The sequence below is a fragment of the Muntiacus reevesi genome, chromosome 6 (assembly GCF_963930625.1).
Source record: "Muntiacus reevesi chromosome 6, mMunRee1.1, whole genome shotgun sequence".
NCBI classification, from domain to species: Eukaryota; Metazoa; Chordata; class Mammalia; order Artiodactyla; family Cervidae; genus Muntiacus; species Muntiacus reevesi.
The window spans coordinates 30,592,739-30,619,215 of record NC_089254.1 but is presented as its reverse complement, the minus strand read 5'-3'; the positions used below and the strand labels follow the sequence as shown (position 1 = coordinate 30,619,215).

General features: G+C 37.7%; 1 protein-coding gene and 1 pseudogene across 5 annotated transcripts; one reads left to right on the top strand and one right to left on the bottom strand.

Annotated features, from left to right (window-relative positions):
• Window positions 1-197: 197 nt before the first annotated feature.
• Window positions 198-26,477, top strand: DBF4 (DBF4-CDC7 kinase regulatory subunit). Of its 5 annotated transcripts, none has more exons than XM_065938993.1 (12): window positions 200-509; window positions 1,645-1,817; window positions 7,442-7,621; window positions 11,128-11,178; window positions 11,668-11,737; window positions 11,941-12,017; window positions 14,856-14,892; window positions 15,674-15,716; window positions 20,402-20,530; window positions 20,994-21,108; window positions 23,634-23,758; window positions 25,300-26,477. In XM_065938993.1, exons 1-12 carry the CDS (start codon window positions 464-466, stop codon window positions 26,279-26,281), a joined length of 2,028 nt encoding a protein of 675 aa, XP_065795065.1. In that variant the 5' UTR covers window positions 200-463; the 3' UTR covers window positions 26,282-26,477. The 5 variants fall into 5 exon arrangements, with proteins under 5 accessions (XP_065795066.1, XP_065795065.1, XP_065795064.1 ...); XM_065938992.1 differs by having other exon boundaries at window positions 1,642-1,817; XM_065938989.1 differs by having other exon boundaries at window positions 201-509; window positions 1,642-1,817; window positions 15,671-15,716.
• On the bottom strand, window positions 12,757-13,251 carry LOC136170633 (large ribosomal subunit protein eL30 pseudogene; annotated as a pseudogene).

The window sequence follows — 26,477 nt, the reverse complement described above, 5'->3', positions numbered from 1 at the left end:
AGAAGGCATCGCAGAGGGGGAGCGGGCGGGGCACAGAGACACCACCCGTGGGGGCGGGGCGCAGGCGCGAGGGGCGGGACGCGCAGGGCGAGGAGGCGGGCACTAAGGGACCGGGCGCGCGGCGCGAGGGGCGGGCACGTGGGGGCGAGCGCGAGGCGGGGCGCGCGACGTGAGAGGGGGCGGGGCGCACGTATCGGCGCCGCGGCCGCGTGACGCGTTTTCAAATCTTCAACCGCCGCAGCCCACTCGTTTTTGCTTTTCCTCATCCTTCTCGGCGCCCTGGGGCCGATTTCGGCCCCGGAAACCAAGCCAGCAGGCGCGGCATCTCTACTGCGTGGGTGTGGTGGCCCGCAGAAGGGGAGAGGCGACTGGCGGGTCAACGGGCCTCGAGGAAGCCGAGTTTCCGAGACGGCCCGGGGCAACACCCTCTCCCGACCCAGCATGTAGGTGCCGGGCGGCTGCCATGAACTCCGGAGCCATGAGGATCCACAGCAAAGGACATTTTCAGGGTAGGAAGCCGCTCCTCTGTTTGCAGTCCCTTTAATCCCTTCCTCCCCTCCTGGTTCCATTGTTGATTCTAAAGAGAGTTCTTGCCCTGGGTCTCTCTGCTTTTCTGCCTAACACGTGCGTCCTGCTCTGTGGCCTGAAGGAAGGAAAGCACGGTTCTGGGAGCAGAGGGATCCCGGCCCCTAGCGCTCTCCCCGCTCCAGCCTCGGCCCCAAATTCCTCGTCAAAGGTCGGTTATAAAACGAGAAGACAGTGTGCGGACCCGGGAACCCGCCGGGGCTCCCATAGATGCTGCGACCCTTGGAGGCTGCAGATCGAGCCTCGGTTTAAAAGCAGATGTGCTCGGGGCTTTTCGCTTCCTGATTAAATTGTGGATTTTTGGTCTTATGAAGTTGAAGCAAAGTATTTTGTTTCAAACACACCTTTGCTGCAACATTAGAAACAGAAACAAAAGCAAACAGCAAACTTTCATTTTCAGGCTCTTACTAAGTAGTCCGGCCTCTTAGTGTTTCTTCTTAACATATAGTGTGTGTTTATGTACAGTGTGTATGCGTGGTCTCCTACTATAAATAGATTTTAGTTCTTTAATTTTTAAGCGTCTGTTTGTATCTCAGATCTGTTTTCAAAGGAAAGAATGAAATGAATGGTGATTTGGTTCTTCAGGTGGACCATTTAGTTTCTTTAATATACACTGACTTTACATGAAACTTAACCTTAAGCAGTCAGAAACCTTTGCGGACTAGGTCAGTACCAGTTTTGAGTGTTCAGCAGAATGCCAGAAGCTCAGTAAGTATTTGTTGAGTAAATACTACACGGAGTTTACATCCTACGAAAACTTTTAAATTGGTTTTATATAGTTCCATGCCTTAATACATAAAACAGAATTAAATGCATGAATATTTCCTGCAGATCAGCTCCTATGAACAATAAACGTTTTGTGACATACAGTATCTGTTTAAAGACTATTTTGCCATTATCCTAAGTGACACTACAAAGGAAATATATTAAAATGTTAATGCTGAATTAGTAGGATTATATTTCTTCCTCTGTGATATGATTATTACATAATTTTTTTAAACAGTAAAAATTTTCTGTCTGCATAAAGCATGATCTAATTCTGAATTTTTTAAACAACAGGTGGAATCCCAGTTAAAAATGAAAAAAACCGACCATCTTTGAAATCTCTGAAAACTGATAACAAACCAGAAAAACCCAAATATAAACCTCTCTGGGGTAAAGTATTTTACATTGACTTACCTTCTGTCACCATATCTGAAAAACTGCAAAAGGACATTAAGGATCTGGGAGGGGTAAGTCAAATCCATGCACTTTGACAAAAAAGAAAAACTTTCTAACTTCTAATCATTTAAAATTTTCCTTTTGGAAAAAAGGTATAACCATATAGCACCAGGGACTTCCCTGATGACTCAAACGATAAAGAGTCTGCCTGCAGTGCAGGAGACCCATGTTTGATCCCTGGGTAGGGGAGATCCTCTGGAGAAGGGAATGGCTACCCACTCCAGTATTTTTGCCTGAAGAATTCCATGGCCACAGGAGCCTGGAGGGCTATATAGTCAAGGGTCACAACGAATTGGACACAACTGCTTCCGTGGTGACTCAGTAGTTAAAGCGTCTGCCTGCAATGCGGGAGACCTGGGTTTGATCCCTGGGTCAGGAAGATCCCCTGGAGAAGGAAATGGCAACCCACTCCAGTATTCTTGCCTGGAGAATCCTATGGAGGGACGAGCCTGGTAGGCTACAGTCCACGGGTTGCAACGAGTCAAACATGACTGAGCTACTTCACTTTCACCGTTTACCAAGCTTAAATTTTTTATCATCTGGGGTTTATCATTAATGCAAAGTCATGTAACTGCGGAAACCTGACAGAAGTTTCAGATTTCTGTCTGGTGTAAAGTTCACGGTGTGAGAAATGAGACACCCTTGTCCTGAAGGAACTGCTGATTGCCTTTTCATTGTAATGTTGGGATGTCCTTCAGATGGCAGGAGCTCTTTGATTGTGATTATTAGGAAGCTAAATATAAATAACATGGTATTTACAGAACAAGGAAAACCTGTTCAAACCACAAAGAATTAAAATTTCTTTTGACTGATACAGTCTCAACAGAATGAATGTCACTAAGGTACCACTTTTGGATTATGAATATGGGAAATGTGCTTCTTTCCTACATTATACATTTGAGTATTAGAAAATTTGGATAAAAGTACAAGATTTATTTAGGACTAAGGGTAATAATGGATAAATTTTGGCAAGGTTAAGATTTAATTTCCTGATTCTTCCTGTTTCAGAAATTTCTGCTGTACTTTGAGTTTGTCATGGTTAGCATTTTTTTAATTGTCTTTGAAAAGCTATTCTACTGTTTTGCTGTTTTCTTAAACTAAAACATTGTCACACACTTGTCTTGAGTAGTAGCATGTTATCATAATAACCATATGGCTGCATTCCTAAAAGTTATGTTTTATAACCTAGCACCTTTGAATAAAGGATCCTTTCATTTTAAAAATTAGGTACTCATGTATCCGGAGAAGTTAAATGACTGGCTCAGGGTAGAATCAGCCTAATTTCCAGACTCACGTGCTATTGCACCATTCTGTTCCTCTAGAATCCATGGCTACAGTGGAAAAATTCATTAACCCTACTGATGTAAATCACTAATTTTAGATTTGTGTTTTTAGCAGTGGAGCCCTTCAAACAAAATCATGTTCAGAAGTCCAATGTATAAAGCCACTGAAAAAGGAACTGCTCTAGCTTAAAGCAGTACAGAAGCTGTCATCTATAGAGGATGTAGAGAAACTGGAACCCTTATACACTGTTAGTGAGATTGTAAAATGGTGCAACTGCTATGGAAAAGATTATGCTGTTTTCTCAAAATAATAAAGAAAGGAATTATCATTATGATCAAGCAGTTCTGCTTCTGGGTATATATCCAAAAGAACTGAAAGTATCTTGAAGAGATAATTTATATACCCATGTCCAGAACAGCAGTACTCACAGTAACCAAAAGGGGGAAAAAAACCCAGATATTAATAAGCAGGTGAATGGATAAATGTGATTTATATATACAGTTCAGTCGCTTAGTGGTTCCAACTCTTTGCAACCCCATGGACTTCAGCATGCCAGGCTTCCCTGTTTATCACCAACTCCTGGAGCTTACTCAAACTCATGTCCATTGAGTCAGTGACGCCATCCAACCATCTCATCCTCTGTCATCCCCTTCTCCTCCTGCCCTCTTTCCCAGCATCAGGGTCTTTTCCAATGAGTCAGTTCTTTGCATCAGGTGGCAAAAATATTGGATGTTCAGTTTCAGCATCAGTCCTTCCAATGAATATTCAGGACTGATTTCCTTTAGAATGGATTGGTTGGATCTCCTTGCAGTCCAAGGGACTCTCAAGAGTCTTCTCCAACACCACAGTTCAAAAGCAGTAATTCTTTGGTGCTCAGCTTTGTTTATAGTCCAACTCTCACATCCATACACGACTGCTGGAAAAACCATAGCTTTAACTAGATGGACTTTTGTTGACAAAGTAATGTCTCTTTTCAACATGCTGTCTAGGTCATAGCTTTTATTCCAAGGAGCAAGTATCTTTTCATTTCATGGCTACAGTTACCATCTGCAGTGATATTGGAGCCCAAAAAAGTAAAGTCGGTCACTGTTTCCATTGTTTTCCCATCTATTGGCCATGAAGTGGTGGGACCAGATGCCATGATCTTAGTTTTCTGAATGTTGGGTTTTAAGCCAACTTTTTCACCCTACTCTTTCACTTTCAACAAGAGTCTCTTTAGTTCTTTGTTTTCTGCATTAAGAGTGGTGTCATCTGCATGTCTGAGGTTATTGATATTTCTCCCAGCAATCTTGATTCCAGCTTGTGCTTCATCCAGTACGGCATTTCTCATGATGTACTCTGCATATAAGTTAAATAAGCAGGGTGACAGTATACAGCCTTGACGTACTTCTTTTCTAATTTGGAACCAGTCTGTTGTTCCATGTCCAGTTCTAACTGTTGCTTCTTGACCTGTGTACAGATTTCTCAGGAGGTAATTCAGGTGGTCTGGTATTCCCATCTCTTTCCAGTTTGTTGTGATCCAGACAGTCAAAGTCTTCGGCATAGTCAATAAAGTAGAAATAGATGTTTTTCTGGAACTCTCTTGCTTTTTTGATAATCCAAAGGATGTTGGCAGTTTGATCTCTGGTTCCTCTGCCTTTTCTAAATCCAGCTTGAACCTATGGAACTTCTCTGTTCATGTACTCTTGAGGGCTAGCTTGGAGAATTTTGAGTATTACTCTGCTAGCCTGTGAAATGAGTGCAGTTGTGCAGTAGTTTGAGCATTCTTTGGCATTGCCTTTCTTTGGGATTAGAATGAAAACTGACCTTTTCCAGTCCTGTGGCCACTGCTGAGTTTTCCAAATTTGCTGGCATATTGAGTGTAGCACTTTCACCGCATCATCTTTTAGGATATGAAATAGCTCAACTGGATTTCCATCACCTCTACTGACTTTGTTGGTAGTGATGCTTCCTAAGGCCCACTTGACTTCGCATTCCAGGATGTCTGGCTCTAGGTGAGTGATCACACCATTGTGGTTAGAATATTATTCAACCTTGAGAAGGAATGGAATTCTGTTTCATGCTACATCATGGGTGAACCTTGAAAACACTGTTACATGAAATAAGTCAGACCCAAAAAGATAACTACAGGATTCCACTTATATAACTACCTAGAATTATCAAGAGACTTCCTTGATGGCTCAGCAGTAAATCCATCTGCAATGCAGGAGATATGGGTTTGATCCCTGGGTAGGAGAGGTCCCTTGGAGAAGGAAGTGGCAACCCACTCCAGTATTCCTGCCTGGGAAATCCCACGGACAGAGAAATCTGGCGGACTACAGTCCATGGGGTCATAAAAGAGTTGGACACAACGTAGTGACTAAGCAATGATAGAATTGTCAGATTCACAGAAATAGGAAGTAGAGATTAAAAGAGATAAATCGGCTGGTGGGAGGGGGAAATTGGGAGTTACAGTTTAATGGGTACAGTTTCGGCTTACAATGATGATCGAGCTCTAGAAATGGAGAGTTCAGTTCAGTTGCTCAGTTTTCACTGACTCTTTGCAACCCCATGGACTGCAGCACACCAGGCTTCCTGTCCATCCCCAACTCCCAGAGTTTACTCAAGCTCATGTCCATCAAGACAGTAATGCCATCCAACCATCTCATCCTCTGTCATCCCCTTCTCCCGCCTTCAGTCTTTCCCAGCATCAGGGTCTTTTCCAATGAGTCAGTTCTTCCCATCCGGTGGCCAAAGCTTCAGCTTTAGCGTCAGTCCTTCCGATGAATATTCAGGACTAATTTCCTTCAGGATTGACTAGTTGGATCTCCTTGTAGTCCAAGGGACTCTCAAGACTCTTCTCCAACATCATATTTCAATAGCATCAATTCTTCGGTGCTCAGCTTTCTTTATAGCCTAACTCTTATATCCATAGATGACTACTGGAAAAACCACAGCTTTGACTGGATGGGCCTTTGATGGCAAAGTAATGTTTCTGCTTTAATATGCTGTCTAGGTTGGTCATAGCTTTTCTTGGAAGGAGCAAGCATCTTTTCATTTCATGGCTGCAAACATTGTGAATGTATGCATTGCCACTCTATTGTACACTCAAAAATGGTCTAAATGGTAAATGTTGTTACATATTTTATCACAGTTTTTTTTGTTTTTTATAAACGTGGGAGATTGGACTTCTCTTGAAAAACTGGGACTTCTGTTTTAGGGTCCATATATTTGTGAAAAATTTTTTTTAAAAAGTATTTGATATGTAATTGTTTATTTGCATTCTTGATGACCCTTGTAGGCATTTGAGTTTGTAATCCTTGGCATATATAAATGTACTTTATTTACTGGTGATGAAAATTTATTCGGAAAGAGAAATAGTGATTTGCATTTAACCAAGGCACCTGCTGGTCTTAGCAAATTCTGGGTAATGCTTAGATGAAATTAAGTCATTATTACATACATTGTTTCATTTTTATTATCCATTTATTGTTGTGAGATGCTGTAGAAATTAGATATAGCTGTTTAAAATATTTTTAGTTTCATTTATGCAAATACTTAATGATTAATAGTATTTTTTCTACTTATTTTTCCTACCTTTGAATGGGAGTGATTTTCAGCTTTGACTTTGGTATATGTGTTTATAAATTCAGGCAGTGGTTTTCAGACTAGGGAAATTCTCTTCAAAATAGTCATACACTCTTAAGGGTAAAAGTTTCCTACCTTTTTAATAGTTTGTCTTATGGAAAGATATTATAACTTTATGAGTTTGAATTGTGCTGTCCATTACTGTAGCCATTAGCCACATTGGCTACTGAAATGTAAGGTAACTAAAATTAACCAGGTTAAAATTCATGTGCTCAATCACATTACATTTCAAGTACTCCATAAGCACATGTGGCAGTGGTTACCATACTGAGCAATGGTAATAAAGAACCTTTCCATCATTACAATGCATCCTACTGGACGATCCTGCTTTAGAGCATCGGCTTGAATCAAAATACCTGTGTTCACACAACACTGTAAATCAGCTGTGTGTCAGGTAAAAAATTTTTTTAATTAAAGTGAAGAAAAATAACCTTTATTCAAATTCCCTTATGACTGGCACAACCTCAGGTAGGTGACTTGACTTCTCTTCTGTTTTCTTCTCCAGTACCATGGGTTATATGGATTAAACTAACTATGATAATAAACTACATGCTGTTCTTGTGCTATTAGAGCTCTCCTTGTACTTTCTCAGAACTCAAAGCTCAGAATAATACAGTATAGAAAATATTGAAAATGTTTCAGATTGACATTTCCTATTGTGCCTAGCAGATGAAACAGTTAATGGTTTATATGAGTTCCTTAAAAATGTTTTGTTTTCCTTTAGCGAGTTGAAGAATTTCTCAGCAAAGATATCAGTTATCTTATTTCAAATAAAAAGGAAGCTAAATTTGCACAAACCTTGGGACGAATCTCTCCTATACCAAGTCCAGAATCTGCCAATAATGCAGAAACCACATCACCTCATCCCAGCCATGATGGAAGTTCATTTAAGTCTCCAGATACAGTAAGTCTCTTAAATATGCTTTGAGATTCTGAAAGGCTAGGAATGAGTGAGTGAAAGTTGCTCAGTCGTGTCCGACTCTTTGTGACCCCTGGACTCTACAGTCCATGGAATTCTCCAGGCCAGAATACTGGAGTGGGTAGCCTTTCCATTCTCCAGGGGATCTTCCCAACCCAGGGATCGAACCCAGGTCTCCTGCATTGCAGGTGGAACCTTTACCAGCTGAGCACAAGGGAAGCCCAAGAATACTGGAGTGGGTAGCCTATCCCTTCTCCAGCAGATCTTCCCAACCCAGGAATCGAACCAGGGTCTGCAGCATTGCAGGCGGTTCTTTACCAACTGAGCTATGAGGGAAGCCCCTGAAAGTCTATAGGATGTTATAATTAAGAGTGGGTTGACAGCAGAGTTCAACTAGGTAGAATGATATCTACATTAAGTGTATCTACATTAAATGTGGCTTTTCAGTTGTCAATAAGGCTGCTGTTGTATATAGAATGGTGGTTTTTTTCTCCTAATAATACTTATATAGTCCTACTGCAGGGGGCTTCCCAGGTGGTGCAGTGGTAAAGAATCTGCCAGCCAATGCAGGAGACACAGGTTCAAACCCTGGGTTAGGAAGATCCCCAGAGGAGGAAATGGCAACCTACTCCAGTATTCTTGCCTGGAAAATTCCATGGATAGAGGAGCCTGGCGGGCTACATACAATACATGGGGTGGCAAAGAGTTGGACATGACTGAGTGACTGGGAACAATCATACTCTGATTCCTAAAATAAGCCCTTGCATGTAGTGATGGCTTATGTTTAGAGTAATTTACAACTAAAAGATGACAGCAGGTCATTTTTAAAGAAGGAATAGACACCTTTTGTTTGTTTCAGAGCAGGGTAAGCACAGTAGCCCAGGGGCCAAATCCAGTCTGCTGCCTGTTTTTACAGCACACAAGCTGAGCATGGAGTTCACATTTTCACATGGTTGGGGGGACATTCAAAAAGAATACTTTGTGACAAGTGGCAGCTATATGAAGTTCAGATTTCATTGTTCATAAGTAAAAGTTTTATTGGAATACAGACATACCCATTTATATAGGTATTGACTGATTGCTTTACTGCTATAAAGGTAGAGTGGGATAGTTGCAACAGAGACTATATGGCCTGCAGAGCCATATGAACATGTACTCTTTGCCCCTTTAAAGTTTGCAAACCCCTGGTCTAGATTTACTGACATCACTTCAGTTCAGTCGCTCAGTCGTGTCTGACTTCTTTGTGACTCCATGGACAGCAGCACGCCAGGCTTCTCTGCCCATCATCAAACTCATGTCCATCCAGTCAGTGATGTCATCCAACCATCTCATCCTCTGTCGTCCCCTTCTCCTCCTGCCTTCAGTCACATCACTACCACTCAGTTGCCAGTAAATTGTAAGATACAGTGAAGGGTAAATTAAATTGATTTAATTGGTTTTGCAAGGGGAAGAGATTGGAAAAATACTGTTTATCTCTTTTTTTTTTTTTTAGTTCACATTTGTTTTTTTTTGTTTTATTTTTTTTACATTTGTTTATTGTTGTAACATTTTGTCTTGAACATCAAACACTGCACCAAAATATGAGCCATTTATCTTCAGACAATTATCTTTGCCATAAGGTACTGATGTTGACAATTTCTGACAACTCAAGAAACGTATTAGTGGCACTGCTGTGTCTAATAATCAAATGTCATCATAGGCTGAATGTAATGATTAAAATAAAAGAGCAATATTTCCCCTTCCTCTTCTTACCTGTAAAACAAACCCAAAAAAGTAGTTTTCACCTGGAAAGAGCACTTACTTTAAACCAAAACTCAATTTTTCACCGGTTTCATTATACCCAACATTCTCTAAAAGCGGGAAAACAAGGCTTCCCAGAGTTAACTATTGATTATACTCAAAAAGATGACAAAATCCCCTGGGAGAGTCTAATTTCACCAACCTGCAGACAACTCAAGTCCGCTCTTGGCCTGTTCCTTTGGGTCTGGCCTGTTTATCTCATTTTTAAATTGAAATTAAATAATTTTAAATATCATCCCCATCTTACCTCATGTAGCCATTTGGGAAGCAGGGAAACGTGAAGGCAGGGAAGGAGTAAGAAAAATGAGTTACACAAGAGAAATCACTTGGGGAAAAAGAGACAAATATATAGAAGAAAAACTAGTACAGCCGCTATGGAGAACAGTGTGGAGACTTCTTAAAAAACTGGAATTAGAACTGCCATATGACCCAGCAGTCCCACTCCTGGGCATACACACTGAGGAAACCAGATCTGAAAGAGACACGTGCACCCCAGTGTTCATCGCAGCACTGTTTATAATAGCCAGGACGTGGAAGCAACCTAGATGCCCATCAGCAGACGAATGGATAAGGAAGCTGTGGTACATATACACCATGGAATATTACTCAGCCATTAAAAAGAATTCATTTGAATCAGTTCTAATGAGATGGATGAAACTGGAGCCCATTATACAGAGTGAAGTAAGTCAGAAAGATAAAGACCAATACAGTATACTAACGCATATATATGGAATTTAGAAAGATGGTAACGATAACCCTATATGTAAAACAGAAAAAGAGACACAGATGTACAGAGCGGAGTTTTGGACTCTGTGGGAGAAGGCAGGGATGGGATGTTTTGAGAGAACAGCATCGAAACATGTATATTATCAAGGGTAAAACAGATCACCAGCCCAGGCTGGATGCATGAGACAAATGCTCCAGCCTGGTGCACTGGGAAAACCCAGAGGGATCAGGTGGAGAGGGAGGCAGGTGGGAGGGGGGATCAGGATGGGGAATACATGTAAATCCATGGCTGATTCATGGCAATGTATGACAAAAACCACTACAATATTGTAAAGTAATTAGCCTCCAACTAATAAAAATAAATGAAAAAAAAAAGAAGAGACCTAGGAAGTCTCATACATTCTTTCAGTTCTTGCTTTTTTTGATGAATAAGGTTGTACAACAGTGACTAGTTCCAAATTAGTTGCTGCTGATAGCATTTCAACTAATTTTCCTAATGTTTTATTTAAAACTGAAACTGTAAAAACCAGTATATCCGGTCTACTCATATCGTTAGATCTTCAATTAAACAGAAAATTTTAAATCTAAGCTTACTGTTTAATTACAGGCAGAATCTCAAATCAGTCTATTTTATTTTTCATGTTGAATAACATTTACCACAGAACTGACCTTGGATCTCATTCAGCTGAGTTCAGTTGCTTTACTTAAAAAAGAAGAAACAAACTTTTTCATCAGAAATCTTATTGCAAACAAAGACCCTAAGGAGATCAGTTTTTACCATATATTTATGATGTTGATAGTTAAGACGTGTGTAAATAAAATGTATGTATTTTAAAGCTCATGTTTATATTAAAATTCATTTTTAAATTTTATCTACTTCTTTGCTTATTTTGTCTTTTTAAAATTTTTCCCAGTGAGGCACTATGCATAACTATATGTTTGGTTGTTCTTTGGTCTTTCTATAGGTGTGTTTGAGCAGAGGAAAATTACTAGTTGAAAAAGCTATCAAGGACCATGTAAGTAGGGATTTTAAAAATTCACAGTGTTTATTCTGTTACTTGAAACTGAAGTGTAAAATAGAGATGTTCCTGAAATCTTTTCCTCATTTTTAATAGAAAAAGCCTAAATATCAGCATATGTCTTGTTATATAAAGAACAGAATCTGCTTTTCATGAAGAAACACCTCCATCTTGTGGCCTTTTAAAGTATTACTGGACACTTCTGAAGCTTGTGGCACTCTGTAATTTAAAACAAAATAATTTCTTGAAACTATTAACTATAAGGCTACAGGGTACATTAATTGTCAAGAATATCAGAGTGTATTAATTAGGAATGATTTTAGAAATTCCAGAAGGAAAAACTGATGTCCTCATGGTTATTGTAACTGTGTAGGGTCTGTTCTGAATAACCATAAGTGATATTAAACTTCAAATAATATTTTTAATTTATCTCATTTAAAATAGTAATTTCCTAGAAAATCTATCAAACTTTTTTTTTTTAAACAGGATTTTATTCCTTCAAACAGTATATTATCTAATGCCTTATCATGGGGAGTAAAAATTCTTCATATTGATGGTAAGAATTTTATTACTATTTTTGACAGTATTTGCTATAAGTGTCTCTTGCTTCCTAATTTTAGATAGTGAGAATTTTTATAGCAAGACATACCTGTAACATTAATTCCTTCATCTCAATGTAGTACAGTTTAAAGAAAAGTAGCAGTGTTTAACTCCAAAGGCAAAAATGCTAATCTTAAACCCTTCTTTCTTTTAAAAAAGACATTAGATACTACATTGAACAAAGGAAAAAAGAATTGTATTTACTCAAGAAATCAAGCACTTCTGTAAGAGATGTGGTATGTTATTTTCCTTAATTTTTAAACTAATTAGAGAAAATGATTAAGCTTGGTTTTAGTTATGTATCTATAAACTTTTTTCCCAAGTGGAAAGTATTACTGCCAGAATATCCTAGGGGTGATCATGTATACTATATGCATGATTCTGTTATCTGAATAAATTATTGCATATCACTTTAGGATTTACTCATACGGTGAAAGTTGTTTCAGGGATGATGGCATAATTTTATTTTCTTCTTTGATGGATACTGGAGCCAAGAGAACAGATATTTTTGTTCATTCTGAAGGAAAACACCATAACTGACATTGCATGAGAAGCTCCTAATGTGTATAATATACTCCTTTCAGGAACACAAATAAGGAGGCTTACTTATCAAGTTCTGTAACTTCTGTCATATAGTATGACTGTCTGGCCTAACCTCAAAATATTTGTCAAACAAGCGTGTTGGGCATTTACGTCTGTTAGACCTAATGCTCTACATCTCCCGTTTCTTCTCTTTTTACTAGCTTCCTCGACAAAGCCTCTGTATAGAATCATGCCTTCATGATCCTTTAAAATAAACCTCTTCTGTCCTTTAAAAAAAATACAATAAAACCTCCCTTGACCTCACATCCCTATCTACTATTTAATCTTTATATCATCCAGACATCTGACATTTCCACTTTTACACTTCCCATTCACTTTTCAACCTGTGAGGTACAAAACTACTGACCAATTTGGCATTTCAGTTGTGCACTTTTTTTTTTTATTTTTTTTTAAAACAAGCCCTGTCCAGTTTTATTAAAGAAAAATTGTACATGATTTACTTTTCACCAGTCTGTTCTGGCACGCTTCTAATAATATCAGAATCACCTGGGTCAATGAGAGCCAGTGTGCATACTCTGTAGTATTTTCCACATGCTGTGCCCAATTCAATATTATTGCCACTGCAGTGACGGACACCAGTTTTGGCCAACATGGCGTAATACTCTATTTCAGATTTCCTCAAGGCTGGGCAGTTGTTGGCGAGGATGACCAGTTTCGTTTTGCCTTGTCTGATCATTTTCAGAGTCTGTTTGTACCCCAGCACGTACTTTCCACTTTTCATAACCAGCTGGAGCCTAGAGTTGATCGACTTCAGTGACTTTTTCGTCTTCTTTGCGGCCACCATCTTCCTGCTTTAGATGCGGGACGCCCCCAACCAAGAGCAGCCGCCAAGATGGCCGGGGAGCGAGAAAGTGCGCACTTTTTAAAAACCAGTCATATTGGTTCTCTCAGCTACTATTCACTTCCTCCTTGAACTTATTTTCATCTGGAACTTCTCTCATCCCTTTGCTTTCTCATAGTTCTCATATCTCAGAACATTCTTTTGTGGTCTGGTTTTTCTTCACTCAATCATTAAATGAATCTAAATGGTAAATAAATTTTATAGAAGAATGTATATAAAGACATGAAGCCATATGTAGCATGGCATGTTTGGGAAATTTTCTGTAATATAATACAACCTGATTTTTGAGTATGAAAGTGATAAGAAATGAAGCTAGAGAAGTTAGTAGGTTTAGATAGATCTTTGCACGCTACATAAAGGAGTTAGATTTTATTTTTAAGAGTTTGGAACATTACTGAGAAATAACTAACAGAAGAGGAACCTGATTGGATAGGTATTTTGGAAGGATCCTGTGGTAGCCAATTAATGATATTTCCTTGCAAGACTGATCATTTTACTGTCATAGTTCTACCTTTTCCAAAATGCAGTAGGGTTGTAAATCATACAGTATGTAGCTTTTTCAGATCGGCTTCTTCACTTAGTAATAGGCATTTAAAGTTCCTCCATATTGTTTTGTTACTTGATAGCTCATTTCCTTTTGTTGCTGAATATTCCAATGTCTGGATGTGCCACAATTTACCCATTTACCTTCTGAAAGACATCTTGGTTGCTTCCAAGTTTGGCTGCCTGTGGCACCTTAACAGCTGCAGTTTCTTAACTGGAGTCCACTCTCATGTCAAAACTGGGGGAAAAAAGAAAGAGGAAGTAATACAGGGATTCCTTTTGTACTCTTTGGACAGCAGTAGCCTCTTTCCTGGCTCTTTGTAGCCAAAAAGATGAGGTTTGTATAGGAGTTACAGCCACTGACTCTGCTATTGCTACCAATCTCAGGACTAGAGGTCCATTCTTCAAGAAGCATTGCAAGAAAAAAGAGGGTAGGAGAATAGGAAATACATTCCCTATCCCCTTAAAGATAATTTTGACTTCCTTCTGCAGTACACCTACTTTTGTTTACTTTTAGTCCTCAAGTAGTAGTTCATTGAATTTTGTCCAGTTTTTATTGTCATCACTCCATATGGGTAATGACCATATAGAATATATTCCATCCTGACTAGAATTAACAGGCTAACAAATTTTTTAATAATTCTTTGATGAGTTTGTCACAAAGGTTTTGCTGAATAAGGGCATAAAAATAATTAACATGACTGTTTTTAGATTATTCTGTTAACCATGCTTTTTCTTTATTGGTTGATTTCTTTCTGTGAAGATAAAAACAATTATAGCTAAAATTAAAGGTATGTGTTTGAGTGTACTGTAAAAGTAAGCTTCTGTTACTAAGTTTCATACTAGTGGTTAAGATCTTTAATTCTTGAATAATCTTTGTTTCCTTTCATTTCTTTGGTTGAGTTGATTTTAAAAAGCAGCTTTTTCTCGTTTTTTTCCCCCCATGAAACTATAGTAATCAGACTTCCTTTATATAGTTCTCTTTCTATATGATTTTTTAATTTTGAGGATATTGAACAGTTGCAGTGCCTGTTTTCACTTTCAAGCCCAGTGTTTTCACTATATATCTATATTTCGCCCCCCCCAGGGGAAAAAAGTAGGTGTTGGCACTCAGAAAACAAAAAGTAAGTATTTTGATTTTCTTAAGTGTGCATGTTTTGCTAGAAAATAAAACAAACATAAAAAGTTACTAAAAAATCATGTAACCAACCCTTTAAATGAATTATTCAGATAGCCTTTTCCCTTATGGCTGTCTGGTGAAGCCTATGGGCTTTTGTTAGAATAATTTTTTATACATTTTTTAAATTCATCATATTACTAAGAAAATGAATTACATTTAAATTCAGTTATCAGAATATTTTTCAGTATAAAATAGTTATATACTTGTTTTTATTACACATTAAAAAGTTCTACCAGAGATTATAATTGCTACTGTAATTTGTTTTTTAAATGATAAATGTAAGTGATGCTTTGAAATATTTGTAGTAACTAATATGATACGGAAATGTTTCAACTGGTATCAGAATTAGAAGCACTGCTAGTACTACTGTGGTCCTCTTGGTTATGTGCAGAATTGGAGGAAATGTTGAATATCAGTTAGAGACTAGTGAACATGAAATTCAAATTTTCCTGTTTTTAGCTCAAAATTCTCCTGAATTCTATTTATAGATCCTTTGGGGAATCCATTCAGTTTAAGAATCTCAGAATATAGACTGAGTGTTTGCTATTTTGGAAATGGATTTATAATTATAAGATACCTTACCTGAAGCTGAAAATTTCAAACTAAAAATGAAATGGGTAATGGAGACATAATTAAATTATTTTAGCCCAAGAAATTTTGTTAAAAAATTTTTTAAAAATTCTGGATTTGTAAATACCTAATATACTTTATATATTCCCAAGCAGGTAGACTCAAAAAGCCTTTTGTAAAGGTGGAAGACATGAGCCAGTAAGTATCTTGAATTCAATCTGTATGATTTAAAAGGAGAAAATAGTTTATTAAAGGAGAAAATCTAATTAAGCTATTTCCACTAATACTCTTAGGTCCCTTTATGTTAGATTTACATGATGCTAATATGCATGTGCTATCTAGGTTGGTCATAACTTTCCTTCCAAGGAGTCAGTCAGTCAGTCAGTTCAGTCACTCAGTCATGTCCAACTCTGTGACCCCATGAATCGCAGCGCGCCAGGCCTCCCTGTCCATCACCAACTCCTGGAGTTTACTCAAACCCATGCCCATCGAGTTGGTGATGCCATCCAGCCATCTCATCCTCTGTCATCCCCTTCTCCTGCCCCCAATCCGTCCTAGCATCAGTTTCTTTTCCAGTGAGTCAACTCTTCACATGAGGTGGCCAAAGTATTGGAGTTTCAGCTTCAGCATCAGTCCTTCCAATGAACACTTAGGACTGATCTGCTTTAGGATGGATGGGTTGGATCTCCTTGCAGTCCAAGGGACTCTCAAGAGTCTTCTCCAACACCACACTTCAAAAACATCAATTCTTCGGTGCTCAGCTTTCTTCACAGTCCAACTATCACATCCATTCATGACCACTGGAAAAACCATAGCCTTGACCAGATGGATCTTTGTTGGCAAAGTAATGTCTCTGACTTTTAATATGCTGTCTAGGTTGGTCATAACCTTCCTTCCTTGGAAGCTCCTTGGATGGACAGGGAGGCCTGGTGTGCTGCGGTTCATGGGGTCGTGAAGAGTTGGACACGACTGGGCAACTGAACTGAGCTGAATATGCATGTGGCACAGTGTCAAAAAGTAGCATTAGGGCAGCCATGGAGCAGACATAGAGAACAGACCTATGGACATGGTAGGAGGAGAGGAGGGAGAAGGGGAGATGTATGGAGAGAGTGACAGGAATTCACCATACCGTGTGTAAAACAGCGAGCCAGCGAGGATTTGCTGTGTGACCCGGGGAACTCAAACAGGGGCTCTGACACGGGCTGAAGGGTGGGATGGGGAGGGAGGTCTGGGGGAGAGGGGACATGGGTATACCTATGGCTGATTCTTGTTGATAGGTGACAGAAAACCACAAAATTCTGTAAAGCAATTGTCTTTCAATTAAAAAAATTTTTTAAGTAGCATTAATTACTTTGTACTTGAGGACTGAATTTAGTTTCAGTAGGTTTTAGATAATAATTACTTGAAAATATAGTTTAGAGCAACCATGAGACCAACTCATCTTTCAGTACTTCAAATAACCCTTCCTGGCTGAATGTAATACCATATGATTTAGAACAACTTTGCATTTACATTTTTAAAAAAGAAATTATTAGTTACTACTTGGAAATATAAAATCTGACTATAACATCTAAGTTGATAGTTTTTCTAAACTCATTCTGAACCTTCGTAAGATAATCTTAATGAAGACTACAGACATAAGTAAATTAATTTGGCATGGGAGAATTAGATTTAACATTCTACTAATTTAAACACATGTGATTAATTCTCTTGGGTATTCACTGAGGTGACAAAGATGCATTGAACACTTTTTATTAAATGTGCTGCTGTGACATAAAAGTACAATTTAAAATTAGGCCTAGAGAAGCATCAATAAGTAGAAAGACAGCCCATGTTCATGGATTGGAAGACTTATTTTTTAATATGTCAGTACTGCCCAAAGTGATCTACAGATTCAGTGCAGTCCCTTATCAAAATCCCAATGACTGTTGTTATAGAAAGACAAAAATCCATTCTAAAATTCATATGGAATCTCAAGGGACCCTGAACACCCAAAGTAATTTTGAAAATGAAGAACAGAGTTGGAGGTCTATATTTCCTGATGTCAAACTCAACTACAGAGCTGTAGTAACCAAAACAGTTTGGTACTAACATACAGACAGATGTATGAGCCAGTGGAATAGAAGAAAGAGCCCAAAAGCAAATCTTTATATGATCAAATGATTGTGGACTAGGGTGCCGAGAGCATTCATTAGATTAAGGACAGTCTTTTTAATAAAGGGCATTGAGAATACTAGATAGCAACATGCAGAGAAGAATGAAGTTGAACCCTTACTTTATGCAATATATAATATTAACTCAAAATGAATCAGAGACCTAAAACTATAAAGCTTTTGGTTAAAAAACCATGAGTAAGCTTTATGACATTGGAATTGGTGCTAATTTCTTGGATATGACACTAAAAGCAGAAGCAAAAAGAACTATATTTTACTGCATCAAAATTACAAATCCCTGTGCCCAAAGAACCCAACACAGTGAGAAGACAACCTATGGAAAGGGAGACAAAAGTTTCCAAAAATATATTTAATAAGATGTTAACATAAAGAACAACAGAAAGTCAAATGACCCAATTGAAAAATGGGCAAAGTTCATACATCGATTCAAAGATAATGCAAATTACCAACATGCATATGAAAAGATGTTCAACATTACTAATCGTTAGAGAAATGGAAATCAAAATGACAGTAAGAAATTGATGACGTCGCTCAGTCGTGTCTGACTCTTTGCGACCCCATGGACTGTAGACCACCAGACTCCTCCGTCCATGGGATTTTCTGGGCAAGAATACTGGAGTGGGTTGCCATTTCCTTCTCCAAAGAAATCTATTATTACCTCACAACTATTAGGATGGCTACTGTTTTGAAAAGAATAAGTATTGGTGAAAATGCAGAAATACTGGAACTCTTGTGCACTATTGGTAGGATTATAAAATGGTGTAAGCACTGAGGAAAACCATATAGAGATTTCTCAAAAGTTTTGAACTGTATGATCCATGAATTTCACTTCTGAGTATATATATCCAAAAGTGAACACACAGTTTTGAAGAAGTACTTGCACATGCATGTTCAGTGCAACACTATTCACAATAGCCAAGAGGCAGAAGCAACCAAAATTTGTTCAATAGATGAATGGATAATATGGTATATATATTCAATGGAATATTGCTGTGCTTAGCCTTGCTCAGTCATGTCTGACTCTTTGCAACCCCATGGACTGTAGCCCACCAGGCTCCTCTGTCCGTGGAAATTTCCAGGCAAGAATACTGGAGTGGGTTGCTATTCTCTTTTCCAGGGGATCTTCCCAACCCAGAGATCAAACCCAGGTCTCCCACATTGCAGGCAGATTCATTACCATCTGAGCCACCAGGGAAGCCCCCAATGGAATATTATTCAACTTTAAAAGGGAATGAAATTTTGATACATACCACAATATGGATAAACTCTGAAGACATTGTGCTTAATGAAATAAGAGGAAATTACTGCATGATTCTACCTAATGAGGTACCTATTGTAGTCAGATTCATAGAGACAAAATAAAATGGTGCTTGTTAAGGGAACCAGTCTGTTGTTCCATGTCCAGTTCTAACTGTTGCTTCCTGACCTGCATATAGGTTTCTCAAGAGGTGGGTCAGAAGGTCTGGTATTCCCATCTCTTGAAGAATTTTCCACAGTTTATTGTGATCCACAGAAAGGCTTTGGCATAGTCAGTAAAGCAGAAAGAGATGTTTTTCTGCAACTCTCTTGCTTTTTCAGTGATCCAGCGGATGTTGGCAATTTGATCTCTGGTTCCCCTGCCTTTTCTAAAACCAGCTTGAACATCTGGAAGTTCATGGTTCACGTATTGCTGAAGCCTGCCTTGGAGAATTTTGAGCATTACTTTACTAGCGTGTGAGATGAATGCAGTTGTGTGGTAGTTTGAACATTCTTTGGCATTGCCTTTCTTTGGGGTTGGAATGAAAACTGACCTTTTCAGACTTTGGTTTTGGGGGCTCCAAAATCACTGCAGATGGTGATTGCAGCCACGAAATTAAAAGATGCTTACTCCTTGGAAGGAAAGTTATGACCAACCTAGGTAGCATATTAAAAAATCAGAGATATTACTTTGCCAACAAAGGTCCGTCTAGTCAAGGCTATGGTTTTTCCCGTAGTCATGTATGGATGTGAGAGTTGGACTGTAAAGAAGGCTGAGCGCTGAAGAATTGATGCTTTTGAACTGTGGTGTTGGAAAAGACTCTTGAGAGTCCCTTGGACTGCTGGAGATTCAACTAGTCCATCCTAAAGGAGATCAGTCCTGGGTGTTCATTGGAAGGACTGATGCTAAAGCTGAAACTCCAATACTTTGGCCACCTCATGTGAAGAGCTGACTCACTGGAAAAGACCCTGATGCTGGGAGGGATTGAGGGCAGGAGGAGAAGGGGGCGACAGAGGATGAGATGGCTGGATGGCATCACCGACTCAATGGACATGAGTTGAGTAAACTCTGGGAGTTGGTGATGGGCAGGGAGGCCTGGTGTGCTGCAATTCATGGGGTCACAAAGAGTCAGACACAACTGAGCAACTGAACTGAACTGAACTGTCAAGGGCTGGTGGAGAAGGGAGAATGAAGAGTTACTTATTTTGTTATATATGGATACAAAGTTTCAGTTTTGAAAGATGAAGAAAGCTCTAGATATGAACAGGTGTTAAATCTGAAAACATTGTGAATATACTTAATACAACTGAATTGTGTTCTTAAGAATATAGTAAATAGTTAAAGATAGTAAATTTTAACTGATTTCTATAGTTTGTTTCAGACTTCAGATGAATTATATGACTTTATAAGACTTAAAGCATGTTTTCTTTCATCATAAAGATTCTTATGTATTTGTTTTTTTACTCTTTTAGGCTTTATAGGCCATTTTATCTTCAGCTGACCAATATGCCTTTTATAAACTATTCTATTCAGAAGCCCTCCAGCCCATTTGATGTAGAGAAGCCATCTAGCACCCAAAAGCAAACTCAAGTTAAACTAAGGTTGGTTTTACCTTCAAGCAGTTTTTAATCTTTTTAATAAATACTTCAAATAATTCATTTAATGCTGTGGGGGGTGTGTGTGTGAGTGAGTGATTACGCACTCCTTTAAGATTAAGGATTCTCCTTTGGATATTTTTAATGCCTCTTTGCTAGATTTAAAGTCTGAATTTTTTTCATTGTGTCACATTTAAACACTTCAGATTGGGGTTCTAGAGGAGAACGTAAAGAATATTTGCGAATAGTTAAAATACGTTGTTTCTCTTCATTGATGAGATAATTCTCCTGGATAATCATTAAATTCTCATTTTGCTTCTTAATTTCTTGAAAAATGGTTAGAAGTATTTGTTTATATAAATCTCTACAGATTATAGCAGATGCTGTTTAATAGTCTAGGACTGTAATTTTTTTTTTTTAAGTATTCCCTGTATTCAGCAGTTAATCTTTTACCATGTATTTCTATCAGGATCCAAACAGATGGTGATAAATGTGGTGGAATTCCAGTTCAATTCCAGTTAAAAGAGAAGAAAAAAAAGGGATATTGTGAATGTTGCTTGCAGAAATATGAAGATCTTGACATTGTAAATATGATTTTGTATTCAGGGGGTTGATGTTTCTAAAACTATGAATAATATTTGCTGTATAAATTTTAGCTTATTCTTTTGATTGTGGTTGGTAGCTTCGTAATTATTAAGTAGCATATACTTCTTTTTGATAGAATTAGCTTGAATTTTAAGAACCCCAAATGGGGAAATATATATTGAAAAGTCATTTTTATCCAGTCAACAAATATTTATTGAGTGGTTAACTGTGTACCAATCACTGCTCTGAGTGAAAAGCATCATACAAAAGAGACCAGTTCCTGACCCTCATGAAGATTACATTCTATGGAAGGGGAGGAGAGAGAGGTAACCATAGGATAAAAGAATAGTGAGGTATATATAGAGAACATTAGATCAGTGCTATGAGAAAGCAGGAATGAAGATGTTCCTATTTATTTAGAGTAGACAAAGGAATTCCTAATTGATAAGGTGATATTTGAGTAGAGACCTGTGTGACTTTGAGGGGACAGACTTGTGAATATTGAAATAAGCAATGCAGAAGCAGTAAATTGAACTGATGGGATCAAAGAACAGATGTTGGTGGACTAAACAATGATAGTAGAAGTGATCAGACATGGTGAGATTGTGAATATCATTTAAAGGTGGGACCAAGAATGCTTGCTAATTGATTGGATGTTGGGAGAGAGAAGAGATGATGGGCCATGGGTGAAGTGCAGTGTTTCAGTTCTTAGCAATTTACAAATGGGCAAGAGATCTACTAATGGGAGGATGAGAAGAAAGTGGAGACTTTTTTTTGCAATAGCAGAAAGAGAAACAGTTGAAAATATATGTGGGATGAAGAGAAGATGGGAACAATTACAATTTGTAAACTGATTTTTAAAAAAAGCAAAAGAGCTTTGGATTCAGGCTAGCCCAGGTTTGAATCCTGGCTTCCTGCCTATGTGACCTTAGACAATACCTAACACTGGGCTTATTAAATATTAATTGTTATTGTTTGAATGTTAATTTTTAAATAATAGGTTTGTTTTGGTAGAATATACAATATACTTGGTTTTGGTAGAAGATAATGGGAAAGTTGAGAAAAAGTACTTGAAAATATCTGATTCATAAACTACCTCTGTCTTCAGACTCTAAATTGAAGTTTGTTTTATAATGGAAGTTTGTGTCACATTTTTGTGTTCAGTTTATCTAATAAAGGAGGAAAATAGTTTAAAATTATTTTTAATCAGAAGCTGAACTTTCTCAAAAATAATACCTCTAAGTTTTATCTCAATACACTGAACTTGTTGACTTTGTTCTTGACCACCCTTAAAATGAAGAAGAGACTTAGTGACTCTCTGTCATAAGTACTGGGTAATTGAGATCATTATTTGCTCATCTCAAAAATGTTGTTTTTATTCCCAGCATTAGTTGTGCTTTTTTTTTTTTATTTCTAGATTCTTGTTTTGGGTTCTTACATGTTAAATAACATTTCATGTATTTAATATTTTATAAGCTTTACCTAACTTACTACTTGGTGGTAATTATATAAGGATAAAATAAATATATAAGGATAAAATAAAAACTTCTCTTTACTAGAGAAGTCTTTTCAAAAATATTAGCATACTCTAAATGCTCATTCAGTCAGTTTAGTCATTAAGTCGTGTCCGACTCTATGCCACCCCGTGGACTGCAGCACGCCAGGCCTCCCTATCCATCAGCAACTCCTGGAGTTTACCCAAACTCATGTCCATTGTGTCAGTGCTGCCATCCAACTGTCTCATCCTCCGTCGTCCCCTTCTCCTCCTGCCTTCAATCTCTCCAAATCAGGGTCTTTTCAAATGAGTCAGCTCTTCTCATCAGGTGGCCAAAGTATTGGAGTTTCAGCTTCAACATCAGTCCTTCCAATGAATATTCAGGACTGATTTCCTTTAGGATGGACAGGTTGGATTTCCTTGCAGTCCAAGGGACTCTCAAGAGTCTTCTCCAGCACCACAGTTCAAAAGCATCAAACCGGAGATCCGGTTTGATTCCTGGATCGGGAAGATCTGCTGGAGAAGGGATAGGCTACCCACTCCAGTATTCTTGGGCTTTCTTTGTGGCTCAGCTGGCAAAGAATCTGCCTGCAATGTGGGAGACCTGGGCTCGATCCCCAGGTCGGGAAGATCCCCTGGAGAATGGAAAGGCCACCCACCCCAGCACTCTGACCTGGAGAACTCCATGGACTGTATAGTTCATGGGGGTTGCAGCATACTCTAAATACTTTCTGTTTTTCTTCAGCTTTATTTCATTTTCTGATGTAACTCCCTCATTTTCAGTTCCCTTAAAACCACAAATTCATTAGTACTTGAATCTTCTCATTGGAAAATGGAAGACTGAAAACCAAAAATAGTTTTAGTGGTTTCTGAGAAGATAACTTTTATTCTACTTATTTTAAGTTCTGATAAAGGATATTTCTTTGGAGTAGTTATTAGAAACTTGAGGGCATGAAAATATTAAAAAACCTGAACAAAAAAGTATCTATTGCTTTTGAAATGTAATTACTATATACTTTTTTGTTTTAGCATCTTCTGAGTGAGCAACACAGAAACTTTGCACAGAGTAATCACTATCAAGTTGTTGATGACATTGTATCTAAGTTAGTTTTTGACTTTGTGGAATACGAAAGGGACACGCCTAAAAAGAAAAGGTAATTTATCAACCTAAGTTTTAAGAATATCAGACTATTAAATTAAAAATAAATCCAGAGTTTTCTGTTCTTAGAAGGATTATAATTTCAGGGTATAAATATGGTTAAGAACTGATTATTTCCACCACCAAAAGTGCTTACTAAGCCTCATTAAGATGATACCAATAAATCTAAAATTTTAAAAAATGCTTTCATGTGTATATACCCTAAAATTGGTAATAATGCAATAGGTTCTTTAGTCCTTATATCTGTTTTTAGACCAATCATAAAGGCATAAAGACTATAAAATGTGATACCAAGCTACAGTTTCTGAAAACTAACTAGAAAGCTTTTTGGCTATATCTAGGTAGAACAGTTCCTAAACATCGTATTTCTATAACATTCAGAATGATTGCTCATGACTGGTTTAATAGAGTATTTGGGGAGGAAGCATATCTTCAAATATTAAAACATATATAGGCTATGGTAAGAATGTGGAATTTGCTAAAAACTCATTCTGCAGCAAAATTCTACACTAGTACTTATACATAAACTGGTTATTTCTTAATCAGTTATCTTATTACCTGCACAATTTTTATCTCTACAGGCAAGTCACCTAAACATCTCTGGACTTTGAAAGGAGAGAGTGGTGTTGGACTAGTGTTTTTATATTTTATATCCTCCATTTGTTCAAGAGGAGTCTTAAGTGAAAGTATCAACAAAATAAGTAGAAAAGGAACCATTCTGGTTTTGAAGGGGCAGTTGGAATTCTGTATTTTTCTTCATTATCTATGACATGTATAACATAAAACATAATTAGTGAGCTGTTGTAACTACATGGCTCAGTGGTAAAGAATCCACCTGCCAATGCAGGAGACATGAGTTCAAGCCCTGGGTCGGGAAGATCCCCTGGAGGAGGAAATGGCAACCCACTCCAGTATTCTTGCCTGGGAAATCCCATAAACAGAGGAGCCTGGCAGGCTACAGTGCATGGGGTCACAAAGAGTGGGATATGACTTAGCAACTGAGCACACACACACAGTGCAAAATATCATCTCAAGAATGTTAAGAGGCTCTATGAAGAGAGTTTCAGATCAAATATGTGTATGAAACTTAAGGAATACTAATTTGTCATGTTTAGAAGTATGTTACAAGGTTTCTGGTTCATCATAATATAGAATTGATTATATTTAAATATAAATCAAAACATGTAAGTTAAAGTTTTCAAGATAATAAAAAAATCAGGAGCAGACCTAAATCCCTTCATCATCATCTTTCTTTGATTTATATGGTCAAAGCGGTTTTAAATACCAAGTTCAAGCTACTGCTTGCCTGTGGTAGAAAGTGGAAGAATGTGGATAAGGAGTAGCACACTATAGAGTTTTCAGCTATATCTGTAAAGTTTCAATACTTCAAAAACATCTAAAGCAAATTTGGCTAAAGGTTAAGAGTTCTATATTTTTGTAATGTTTTCTTAATTAAGTTTCGTAAACAGGTTTAAAAGATACTCAAGGAGTTTTGATAGCAATTATTTTAATTTTTTTCTTTTTTTTCCTTTGAAGAATAAAATACAGTGTTGGATCCCTTTCTCCTATTTTTGCAACTGTTGTGAAAAGGTCTGGCACTAAAGAAGAGCTGAAATTGCTGCATAATTTTCAAAAAGACTTCAGGGGAAATGTACATATGATAGAGCAGGGTTTCCTATATAAAGAACCTCTTCAGGAACCTGAACAAAAGTCTGTGTCTACTTCAGAACATACCCTCCATCATTCTAGTGAACCTAGAGAACTTGATGATAAAACATCTCATAAATGTTCCATGTTAAATCCAGCTGAAAATGACATAAAACAAAATTTTACACCTCTGCCTCCATGTAAAAATAAACAAGAATGCATTCTTGATGTTTCCGAACACAAATTAATTTTAAATGAAAGTGACTTAGAAGTAAAGGTAGGTAACTGTCCATGTAGGCCACAGACATCTATACAGGTTTCTAATTTCAATACAGATGATAGTGCATCTCAACGAAAACAAAAGTCAGATACTATGCTTTTTCCAGCAAAGGATCTGAAAGAAAAGGACCTTTATTCGGTATATCATTGTGATTCTGATGTGTTAGCAATAAACAGTTCACAGGAGCACCTGACAATTTGGGCAGAAATTCCATCCCAAAGCCCTCCTGAGGAACCCAACACATGTGACATCAAGAGTATGGACAGTTTGCCTTCTGGTAAGATCTGTCGGAAAGTGAAAATACCATTAAGAAGAAATAAAAAAGAAAACCTGGAACCAAATGTGGGGTTAGATAAAAAAAGAACTGAATTTCTTACTACACAAGAAGAAAACAGAATTTGTAGCTCACCAGTACAATCTCTACTGGACTTATTTCAGACTAGTGAAGAGAAATCAGAATTTTTGGGTTTCACAAGCTATACTGACAACAATAATATATGTGATGTTTTAGATATTTGGGAAGAGGAAAATTCAAATCTGTTAACAATGTTTTTCTCTTCCCCTTCAACTTCTACCTTTACTGGCTTTTAGGTTTAAAAAAAAATAAATGCCTTTCAGAAGCAATGAAGATCATATTCTTGACATTTTTATAAATGTATAAAAATTCTTACTTTGGGGAATGGGGGTTTGCCAGTTTTGTTTACAGAACCAATGTAAATAATAAAGGTGATTTTGCGTTTTTCTACAGAATTGCATACCTATTTTAGAAAAATTATGGAATAAACTT

Coding starts and splice junctions, on each gene's coding strand:
- DBF4 (XM_065938989.1), top strand. CDS start 464: ATGAACTCCGGAGCCATGAGGATCCACAGCAAAGGACATTTTCAGG. Junction 11,738..11,940: donor AAAAATTCTTCATATTGATG/GTAAGAATTTTA, acceptor CTTTTAAAAAAG/ACATTAGATACTACATTGAA. Junction 14,893..15,670: donor TGGCACTCAGAAAACAAAAA/GTAAGTATTTTG, acceptor TATATTCCCAAG/CAGGTAGACTCAAAAAGCCT.